Source organism: Neoarius graeffei, chromosome 25 (genome assembly GCF_027579695.1).
Source record: "Neoarius graeffei isolate fNeoGra1 chromosome 25, fNeoGra1.pri, whole genome shotgun sequence".
Taxonomy (NCBI): Eukaryota; Metazoa; Chordata; class Actinopteri; order Siluriformes; family Ariidae; genus Neoarius; species Neoarius graeffei.
In genome coordinates this window covers 38,031,010-38,042,504 of record NC_083593.1, presented here as the reverse complement: position 1 = coordinate 38,042,504, position 11,495 = coordinate 38,031,010, and the positions used below count along the sequence as shown (strand labels likewise).

Genomic DNA, 11,495 nt, shown 5'->3' with positions numbered 1-11,495 from the left:
CTACTGATCATCTACTGAACTTTAAACAAAAACTATTAGCATATTGTTTTAGAATTAATTGATAGGCTGGCTGGCTGAGTCTACTGACATGTTGTGGATAATCTATAGATGGTTTGTGGACTGTTTGTAGAGTGTCTATACTGGATGATCCAAATAATTTTGTCACATTATAGCAATTAAGATATTTGATTAAAAATCAAGGTGAAATGGATACACACCAAAAACTCCACAACGCAAAGTTTCAGCATGATTGATTCAAGTTGTTATTGCAGAGGTGCACTGTGCACACAAAGGTCTTTCTTGCAATGTTTTTACCCCAACAGGAGGTAAAACCAATGTTCTGGCTGCACTGCTCTCTCAGGAAACTAAGGTCAGGAAGGTGACGAGTGGACTTCAGTCACTTTAATAGAGAAATGACATATGTGGCACTGCGAATTTGGCTTGCTTTTCCAACAGCTTTCGCAATGCTGTGTTGGCAATAAGAAACCACACAAAACATGGCATTTGAAAAATGTTTTAATAATAAATAAGGTGGGAAATGACACAGTTTATTTTATTCTAAATATGAGATTATCAGTCATGAAAAGTTATGGCTGACAATTTAAAGCAGTTGTATTTTTTCCTTAACATAGTAAACACCAAACAATGATGGACAGCACAATTATTTTTTTTTTCCAGAAAACATATTCTCACACACATTGTTCATCAATTGAAAAAGGTACTGCAATAGCATGGATTCAAACCAAACCGAAGCAGCTGTGTGCTAGGTGAGCCCAGTGGTGCTTTGCACTACCACAGGAATCCTTAGATCAGGTTTTCCACCCTCCCCATCCCACAACGAAGTCCACATCACTTCTATACAGTATAGACAGAGTTGAGCCCGCAGAGGGACAGATGAAACCCCAAAAGGCTTGCTGTTAGGTTGTGGCAAACATTCTTCTTATTATTACAGTGCACACCTTGTTCTGGGATCATCACTTCTCAACACAAAACGGAAAGGACACTCCTAATCCAAGCCTTCTAAATGGTAAAAGATATTGCCCATTGCACATTTTCTTGTTTCACCCTCATTTAAGTGCATTTGTCTCATCAAATGTAACATGCCATCATTGGTAATGAGATGACGGATTGCCACTCCATGGTCTGTCTCTGTTCAGGTATATCATGATTACACGGCTTGCGTGAGACCCAAAGTGGAGAGAGTCATCCCGATTTCCGTTCCTGTTCGTTTTCATTTGCGCAAATAAAACGAAGCAAATAAGCTCATTTTCTTATCCAATCTCAAACACAATGCTCAATGAGACGCCACTTATGCTGCTCCTCATGTAATGTGGAGCGCTTCATAGCTAAGAATGGTTCAAAAATAAATGTTTAGTGATTGTGCTTTTGAAACCAAAGACAAAAAATAGAACATACATTAACAATAACAACATCAAATAACAAAATGACAACAGTGCATTGTAAAAAAAAAAAATCTAATGGCAGCACTTCTTTCAATGATTTGGTAAATTTACAATCGCAACCCTCATGCCCAAGTTTTCATTATCAGAAAATACGTTTGGAGAGCAGTGAGAGGGAAGACCATACTGAAGTACTGTATCACAGTATGAGTGAAGAGACCTCTCTTTGTACTGACGATGGTCCACCGCTCCCACTTGCAGCTTCTATTACACTCACACCAGCAGATTATAAAGACGTGGGAACACCACACCTTTCCACAAACTTACACCAGCCAATGGTGCCAAAGTTTCAAGCAGAAAGAATCACCTACTTAAAAAGAAACTTGAGAGCATCTAGTTTTCCCTCTTGCTCACAATGAAAAGATTAAATATAGAAGCAGATTGAAACAAAAAAAGAAGACATTAACCATTGGTCATTTTTTTTTTGCCAATAAAGGACAGAACAGATCATTTACATAATTGTGAATGACTGTAAATGGTCTGAATCATGTATGGTGCACAGTTCGAAGATGATTCTCCACTCAGAGATCGTTTTTCTCATCCTGACTGGATCCTCAACTCTCCAGCAGCTGTAGAAAAAAAAAAGTAGGACCAGGGAGTCAATTCCTTTACATAAAGATATTATATAAAAAATCCATTCTGGTTTTAAGGATCTGGAAACACCAAATACAATTCAACTCAGGCAAACAGTAAATAAGCCCTTTTGTGGTGCAGGACTCCATTCCAATCCGAGAGCATAATGAACCACAGTAATTTACGCTAATTTGAGTTTGATGTAAATCCTTTTCTAATTATCTCATTTATGGTGGAAATGTTGCCAAAGCCAAGCAGAAAATTTCAGATGGTGATCTGGGAATTTCATTTGTTGATTGGAGACGGTATTAAGACTAATTATTGTTGTACTACAGCATGTTTGGGAAATCAAGTTTGGGTTTATTAAACCCGGAAATACAGTTCGCCTACAAAGGTGCCCTTGAGCTTTTTCTCAAAATCAATATCAAACAAGTCGAGGTGGAGCACTACGTGTAGATATATTGCCTATTCACGTAATAGCACTTAGAGTTATGGGTGAAGCAGAATGAAAAAAAAATAATAATGATCTGATTAACACACAAGCCAATATTACAGCTTTCAGTGAAGTTGATTACAGCTTCACTTTTCCTCCCAAAATTGAAGACATTTTTTTAATTTCCCACCATTTTCCTCCTAGTATGGTCACCTACCAATTCCCACCCATAAGACAGCTCTCCTCTATCTTACTTCAGTTACCAGCCAGGGAGGGTGAAGGTTATCACATGCTTCCTCCAAGACACATAAAGCCAGTCAAACACATCTTTTCAAACTGCTACTCATGATACATCACAGGGCAGCGTAATACACTCAGTATAGTTTAGCGCTGTTTGCCCTCTTTCACATACATGAGCTCACAGATGTTTGATTAGTGCAGCTGTGATTGACAGGGGAGAAAATATGCCATCCCTTCCACCCAGAGAGCAAATTTTACTCTCTTGGCACTGGAATAATTAAGTGAAACTGATTGTAGGTGTGAATGTGAGTGTGAATGGTTGTCTATGTGTCAGCCCTGTGATGACCTGGCGACTTGTCCAGGGTGTACCCCGCCTTTCGCCCGTAGTCAGCTGGGATAGGCTCCAGCTTGCCTGCGACCCTGTAGAAGGATAAAGCGGCTAGAGATAATGAGATGAGATGAGAATGATTCACATATGGCGGCACGATGGTGTAGTGGTTAGCGCTGTCGCCTCACAGCAAGAAGGTCTGGGTTCGAGCCCCGTGGCCGGTGAGGGCCTTTCTGTGTGGAGTTTGCATGTTCTCCCCGTGTCTGCGTGGGTTTCCTCTGGGTGCTCCGGTTTCCCCCACAGTCCAAAGACATGCAGGTTAGGTTAACTGGTGACTCTAAATTGACCATAAGTGTGAATGGTTGTGTGTGTCAGCCCTGTGATGACCTGGCGACTTGTCCAGGGTGTACCCCGCCTTTCGCCCATAGTCAGCTGGGATAGGCTCCAGCTTGCCTGCGACCCTGTAGAACAGGATAAAGTGGCTAGAGATGATGAGATTCACATATTTTTATTTAAAACAAACAAACATAAAATACTTAAGAACAAACTTAGCCTTCAGTGTAAAAATATACAGTAATTTCCAATTTTCTGCCTGTATGTTAAAAGCACATTTTTTTATAAATATCATCATACTTCTAGTTGAATGATTCCAATTAAGTTATTCCATGAAATCAAGTTGTCCATGAGCTGATAGCTGACGAGGCGCGTAGTGCCAAGTTGGCTATAAGCTATGTACGACGAGACTGAGTGGAATAACTGTTTTATTCTACCCACATTCACTGGATTTTGAGAAACAGAACATTTTTATTGTTATTATTTTTTTCAAATTTGATAAATAAAAACTTCATACAAAACGTCTGACAAAATCATTTCCACTTAGAATGTAAACAAACCGTCGCAATGACAGTAGCAATTTGTGAAAAAAATGCTATAATAATAGTTCTTGAAAAACAATGTTCTTACCATCAAATACTTTAATTCCATATTTTGTTGCTTTTTTAAATTTTTTTTGAGTTTTGTTCTCGAGTAGAGTTTTTATTTCATCCTCGGTTGGTTCAGTAACATGGTCCGCCATTTTCTTCTTCTTCTTTAGGGTTTTTGCCGGTTTGGTGCCACCGACTGGGCTGGAGTTTTTATTTTTTATTTTAATTTAATTTATGTATTTAATTTATTTAGCTTTTGCCATAGGAATATATATATATATATATATATATATATATATATATATATATATATATATATATATATATACATCCATCATGGCATGGGAAACCACAACAGCTTGCGCCAATTACAGTGGCCCCATTGTACCGAATCTGCATGTCTTTAAACATGGAGTGTGGAACAGGTGATATTGAGGTGGAAAAAAAACTATATTCTTTTAGCCATTTCTGTTTCTTTTAAGTACTTGATCACAAAGTGATATATCTGACTTGATACATTCCGCAATTTTGTTTTTCTCTACTCACGGTATATGAACTGATATCTGAGTAGTAGAGTAGCCAATCAGAGCGAACGATTGCTCATATCCAGTGAATGTGGCTAGAATAATTTCAGATATCCTTATTACCTCCGCCAAGGAGGTTATATTTTCGGTAGCATTGGTTTGTTTGTTGGTTTGTCTGTTAGCAACATTACGGAAAAAGTTATGAACGGATTGCTCTGAGATTTTTTCCAGAGATGTGACTGGGCACAAGTAACAATCCATTAAATTTTGGCGGTGATCCGGATCATCTTCTGGATCCCGGATTTTTTTAAAGGATTCTTGGCGGAGGTCTGCGCTCTCTGAGTGCTTTTCTAGTTCTGTTATATTATCATACTGGTTTGCTGTTACACCATATTTTTTTCTTTTACAATTAACATATTTGTATGAGGCAGTCTTCAGTATCCTACCTCTAACTCTTCTTCCTGGTGGGAAAAGGCCACCAAACTTGGGAGTCCTGTATCGTTGGGGTTTTTACGGCCTCCTGGTCCTGCCTCCCCTCGCCGACGGCCCCCAGATCCCCGGGATGAAACTGAACTAGAAGAGCTGGGAGCTTCCCTCTGCCCTTGTGCTGTGGGGAACGATGGCCGGTTGTATGGTGGAATGTCTTCTGCAACTGCATAAAGAGTGAGGACAGAGACCAGTGAGCCACATGAAACCACTGAAGCCCTAGTCTCACAGTGTAATTCAAGTTCTAACATGCTATATTTACCTGCATGTTGGCGTGTTTTGCCAGCGCCTTTTCCTCCGTGTGTGTTCCGGTGTTTATCATGCTCCCCTCTTCGCTCGGCTGACGCCTCTCTTGTCCGGTAGCCCCCTGCACTTCCTCGCCTGTCTCTGGACTCTCCACAGCCCATCCTGGGAAGTGTTGCACCCCTTTCCTCATATCCACACCTAGAACCTTGATTGTTGTTCTTCATTCCAGCTGAGGAAGGGCTCAGAGGCATTGGTGGGTCTAGATTAGGGAAGAGAAAAAGTAACACCATGTCTTTTTCATATTGACTTTGTGGTACTTGATGCATTAACACTTAAGACACATTCAAGTGTCATACCATCTGTATATTCGTCTGCTTGTTGTTGCTGTTGGCTCTGGTGACCAGCTGTGTGCTGCTTGTGCCTTTTGTGTGGTTTCCTCTGCATCACTGCAGTGCTCATGTTGCTGTCTGTGGACACTGGGCTACTGGGGCGGTGGCCAATGTGGTACCTTTGACCTTCAAGGGAGAGAGAAACATGTCAGTCTATTCCTGCAGGTTTTAAGAGACCAAGCCAAGCCAGGCCGATTTTATCTTCGTTGACATTGTTTACACCTGGCCTGGTGTCTTGAGTATCCAGATTATGTACCATTTGAAACAGATTTAAACCTGTTTACTTGAATCTCTTCAGGAGGTCTGAGTGAATGTTGAATAGATCAGTCACTACATGCCACAATTAACCACCAAAACTCCTCCCAATATATTACATCACAACACAATGCCACAAAACCAGAGCAATGGACGTCTGAAGTGGTACTGCCTTTCTCAAGTGGGTTCCTCTCCTTCATAGAACAGCTCATAAACTTTTGTGTATATAATTAAATGGGGCATGATGCATTTGAAACCTGGCTAGCCAGTCCAGCACAGTGCGCTAAATTTACGAGTGGAATGTAGTAGTGGCATGCATTGCTGTATTTAAACAGTCTAAATAGACATTGTCTTTGAAATACTGACTCATCTCATTATCTCTAGCCACTTTATCCTGTTCTACAGGGTCGCAGGCAAGCTGGAGCCTATCCCAGCTGACTACAGGCGAAAGGCGGGGTACACCCTGGACAAGTCGCCAGGTCATCACAGGGCTGACACACAGACAACCATTCACACTCACATTCACACCTACGGTCAATTTAGAGTCACCAGTTAACCTAACCTGTCTTTGGACTGTGGGGAAAACCGGAGCACCTGGAGAAAACCCACGCGGACACAGGGAGAACATGCAAACTCCGCACAGAAAGGCCCTCGCCAGCCACGGGGCTCGAACCCGGACCGTCTTGCTGTGAGGCGACAGCACTAACCACTACACCACTGTGCCGCCCACTGAAATACTGACTAGCTAAGTTCTCATCTCATCTCATTATCTCTAGCCGCTTTATCCTGTTCTACAGGGTCGCAGGCAAGCTGGAGCCTATCCCAGCTGACTACAAGAGAAAGGCGGGGTACACCCTGGACAAGTCGCCAGGTCATCACAGGGCTGACACATATGGTAAACACAGACAACCATTCACACTCACATTTACACCTACGGTCAATTTAGGGTCACCAGTTAACCTAACCTGCATGTCTTTGGACTGTGGGGGAAACCGGAGCACCCAGAGGAAACCCACGCAGACAACATGCAAACTCCGCACAGAAAGGCCCTCGTCGGCCACGGGGCTCGAACCCGGACCTTCTTGCTGTGAGGCGACAGCGCTAACCACTACACCACCGTGCCGCCTGACTAGCTAAGTTATTTAGGGGAATTAAAAATGGCATGCAAAACACGACTTTCTATGCAGCAGTCTGTTGTCAAATGCTATGAGCTGCTTTGGATATCATACGTTAATATCAATCTGGTCAATCAGTGGCAGTGTTAATGTCGAAAATCATACGATGTGGCTGGAGATGGAGACAGCCTCATCCAGACCGGCGTCACTGCCTTGTCTTGCTCACACTTCCATTACCAGTCCCTACTCCTCCTTCACCAGAAATGTATGTGTTAAAACAACATTAAAGTTTTGGAATCAATTTAGATGACATTTTGGATTTCAGACAACCCCTCTCTCTCTGCGCTAAGAGCCTCAAACCCAGCCTTCTCTCCATCTATGGCTGACAGTGTTTTTTCAACATGGTCTAGCCTTGGTATTAAAAACTTCAGAGGTCTTTATATCAACAATATGTTCGCTACATTTGAACAACTCGCAGCTAAATTTGATGTCCCCAGACATCATTTTTTCAGATATTTACAGATCCAGAGTTATGTTTGGAGCACCGATCACAGATTTCTCACCCTTCCTGCTGAAACACAGTTTGACACTTTTCTCACCCCACATCCTACTCTGAAAGGCATCCTGACAATAATTTATAGAAAAATTTGCTCTTGACAAACCACTTCATTGAATAATATTAAATCGGCATGGGAGGAGGAACTAGGCGAGGAAATACAGGATGACCTATGGAAAGAGGCACTCAGGAGGGTACATACATCTTCCATATGTGCTCAGCATGGTCTTATGCAATGCAAACTTATCCACAGGGCCCATTGGACCAAATCAAGGCTATCCTGGATCTATAATGATGTGAATTCTAACTGTGTAAGATGTAACCAGTCACCTGCAAGTCATGTGCACATGTTTTGGGGTTGTCCATCTCTGGCTGGCTTCTGGGAAATAACTTTTAGAAATAAGCGGTACACTGATTGAACCGGAGCCCATAACAGCATTATTCGGGATTCCTCCGACTGCACTACATCTGACCAAAATTAAATGTGATCGCCTTTGTTACTTTGTTGGCGAGATGACAAATCTTGCTCAGATGGAAATTTCCTGCATCTCCATGCCATGCTATTTAGATTAAAGATACAGTGCCTTGCAAAAGTATTCATCCCCCTTGGTGTTTGTCCTGTTTTGTCGCATTATAAGCTGAAATTAAAATGGATTTTTTTGGGGGTTAGTACCATTTGATTTACACAACATGTCTACAACTTTAAAGGTGCAATTTTTTTTTATTGTGACACAAACAATAATTAAGATGAGAAACCAGAAATCTGGATTGTGCATAAGTATTCACCCCCTTTCATATGAAACCCCTAAATAAGAGCTGGTCCAACCAATTCACTTCATAAGTCACATAATTATTTGATTAAGATCCACCTGTGCAATCAAAGTGTCACATGATCTGTCACATGATGTCTGTATAAATCAACCTGTTATGGAAGGGCCCTGACTCTGCAACACTGCTAAGCAAGCAACATGAAAACCAAGGAGCCTCCAAACAGGTCAGAGACAAAGTTGTGGAGAAGTAGGAAGTAGAAGGAAAGATGGATGGCACTAACTACAGGGCAATTCTGGAGGAAAACCTGTTTGAGTTGGCCAGAGGTTTGAGACTGGGATGAAGGTTTATATTCCAGCAGGACAATGACCCTACACATACCACTAAAGCTACACTGGAGTGGTTTAAAGGGAAATGTTTAAATGTCTTGGAATGGCCTAGCCAAAGCCCAGACCTCAATCCAATTGAGATTCTGTGGCATAACTTGAAGATTGCTGTACACCAACGCAACCCATCTAACTTGAAGGCGTTGGAGCAGTTTTGCCTTGAGGAATGGGCAAAAATCCCTGTGGCTAGATGTGCTAAGCTAATAGAGACATACGGTACCCCAAGAGACTTGCAGCTGTAGTCGCAGCAAAAGGTGGCTCTACAAAGTATTGACTTTGGGGGGGCGAATACCTATGCACAGTCCAGATTTCTGTTTTTCACCTTAATTATATTGTTTGTCACAATAAAACAATAATTTTAATTTTTAAAGTTGTAGGCATGTTGTGTAAATCAAATGGTGCTAACCCTCCAAAATGCATTTTTATTCCAGCTTGTAATGCAACAAAACAGGACAAACACCAAAGGGGATGAATACTTTTGCGAGGCATTGTATTTTAAATTGCATCAAGCTGGAAAAAAAAAAATCAAACATACACTGAAGGGGTCTGTAAATAAATTCTGGGCAGTGTGGGCCCCTTTTTCCTCTTATGTTAAGTGACTGGATTTCCCTGCCATTCCAAGTTAATCATGTTTTTTATTGTCATTTTCTTATTTCTATTCTTGGTGTATGGGTGCGAGGGCACACTGTATTTTGACAGTGTAGAAATCTTTAGAACGTGATCATTTGATCTGGTTGACCTGTGAAATAACTTAGTCATACTATGTTATTTATTTGTTTGTTTGTTTTTTGTCACAATTTTGTCTTATACTCTGTTGTCTTATTGTTCTTCATGTTACTTCATACACCTAATCTATAATTTCCAAGTGCAATTATTTTGTAATGCAGATTATACTAAAATTCAAGAAAAAGAAGTAGGGAAAAAATAAATTAAATCATATCAGGATGCAAAACTAAAAATTTTAGACCAAACCAGGACAGTTTTCATTTTGTACCATATTTTGCAATGCAACTTTATCCTATACATAATTAGGCAATGTGACTCAGAGTATTCTTGTCCCCCTTTGTTATTCCATGTCTAAAAACCTGGACATATAACTGAAGATGCAAGAAATAATCATATGTCAAGTGGTACTTCAAATCAGGCTCTCATTCCTGTGACTCACCACCTCTTCCAATGTCCTCAGGCCCCGCCCCTGGATAATGGGCCACTCGCAGGCCAGCATACTCGGCAGCTGTAGCAACAGCCTGGGCAAAATCAGCATCAGTGAAAAAAGAGCCATCGGAGGAGCTGATGGCACTGGAGCGGCCTGATGAGCCGTTGTCCTCCTCAGATGCCGAACCCCAGCCGTTGATCATTGACCCAGTGACAGAGCTCTCCAGGTCACCTGTGCTCGAGGCCGGAGTCTGCTCCAGGCCCCTGTGTAGCTGCAGCCGGCGTGGGACATGGACCTGCTGCTGGATCTGCTGCTGAGCCTGGTAGTGGGATCCTGGGTGTTGTTGGTACTGCCTCTGGTCTGACTCGCCATCTGTCTGATCACACTCTTCGTCATCGCCATCGGTATAGGCATAGGTGTGTGAGGGTGAGAGGGCCTGGGGTGGAGGAGGGGGGCTCGTCACGTGTCGTCTGAGAAGAGGAACAAGTTTCATCAGCACTCATTTTATGGTTTAATATGATACACTAGATATCTTTAGCCACCCCTACTCATTAAGGCAGGCAGTCGGAGACTGGAAATATAATAGAAGATTAGGATGCTTAGTGGTTTGTGTTATGGCTATAGAAGTGTGTATCAGGGTTGGGATCCTGTTGGACCAAATAAAAAGTTGCAGGTTGGGTGTTTTTTACCTTCATATGGGTGGGAATTGAGCAATCAGATAAGAAGCATGTCAGGCCAAGAAAAGAAAAGCTATTAACATAAGGGTGTATTGCATGGGCTGAGTTGTTTGTTCATTTATTTATATTCCGTAAATGATTTATTCATGATTTATTCTGGTGAGAGTTGCTGTAGTTTAATTTACTAATTTGTTCATATTTTAGAAACAGAATCAAGTTCATTAAAAGAATATCATAGGCAGGTACTAACAAAAAATAATTACTTGAGGAGTGGGTGGGACCAAGTTGGGTGGGGGTGGGATTAAAAAACAAACATGACTCTATTGCCGCTTTTCCACTACCAACGCGGCTGAGTTGGGCTGAGCCGTGCCGTGCTGAGTTGGGCTGAGTCGAGCTGAGTGGGGCTGTTGGAGTTGCATTTCGACTACAACCGCGCTGAACCATGCTGGCTGGAAGTGGGTGGACACATTGGGTGGAGTTAGCGAAAGTGGGTGGATGTCATGTGATGTCGTTAGGCGGCGCAAACAGTGACATCAGTGACCTTTTAAGCGGTAGTCTCACGACCCGGATAGTAAACAATAAACATGGAGTCGTTAGTGTTGCTGGTCTTGGTGCTGTGGCTTGTTGTCACCGACAACGCCAACAGATACTGGCAAGAGCGTATAGATGAGGCGAGGCACATAAGGCTTCAGAAATTCTCGTAATTCTTCTTCTTCCGGGTTTACGGTGTTTGCAGATCCCAGCGTGCTCGCGGGGCGTGTGTGGGCGTGTGAGGACACTCCTCCTCACCAATCAGTGCACAGGGGAGTGTCTGCTCACGCCCCTAGCCCCACTCGGCTCGGTTTGGCTTGCTTCAGCCCCACTCCAAAACCGTGCGAGTTTTGGGTGCTGAGCAGGGCTGAAGCGAGCTGAGTCGCGCCGCTCTGAGGTAGTCGAAACGCGAGCCGTGTCGGGCTGAAGTGAGCTGAAGCGAGCTGAAG

The 11,495-nt window shown here is 42.4% G+C and overlaps 1 protein-coding gene across 1 annotated transcript in view; it reads right to left on the bottom strand.

The window, feature by feature from the left end:
- Positions 1-498: 498 nt before the first annotated feature.
- The window catches only part of LOC132873227 (roundabout homolog 1-like), a 430,545-nt gene continuing 419,548 nt past the window's right edge, over positions 499-11,495 (bottom strand). The window contains exons 27-31 of the mRNA XM_060908586.1: positions 9,848-10,308; positions 5,570-5,728; positions 5,230-5,472; positions 4,928-5,133; positions 499-2,029 (exon numbers count right to left, since the gene is read on the bottom strand). Of these exons, the coding sequence (XP_060764569.1) occupies positions 2,015-2,029; positions 4,928-5,133; positions 5,230-5,472; positions 5,570-5,728; positions 9,848-10,308 (1,084 nt within the window). The 3' untranslated portion in view covers positions 499-2,014. The remainder of the gene's footprint in view (positions 2,030-4,927; positions 5,134-5,229; positions 5,473-5,569; positions 5,729-9,847; positions 10,309-11,495) is intronic.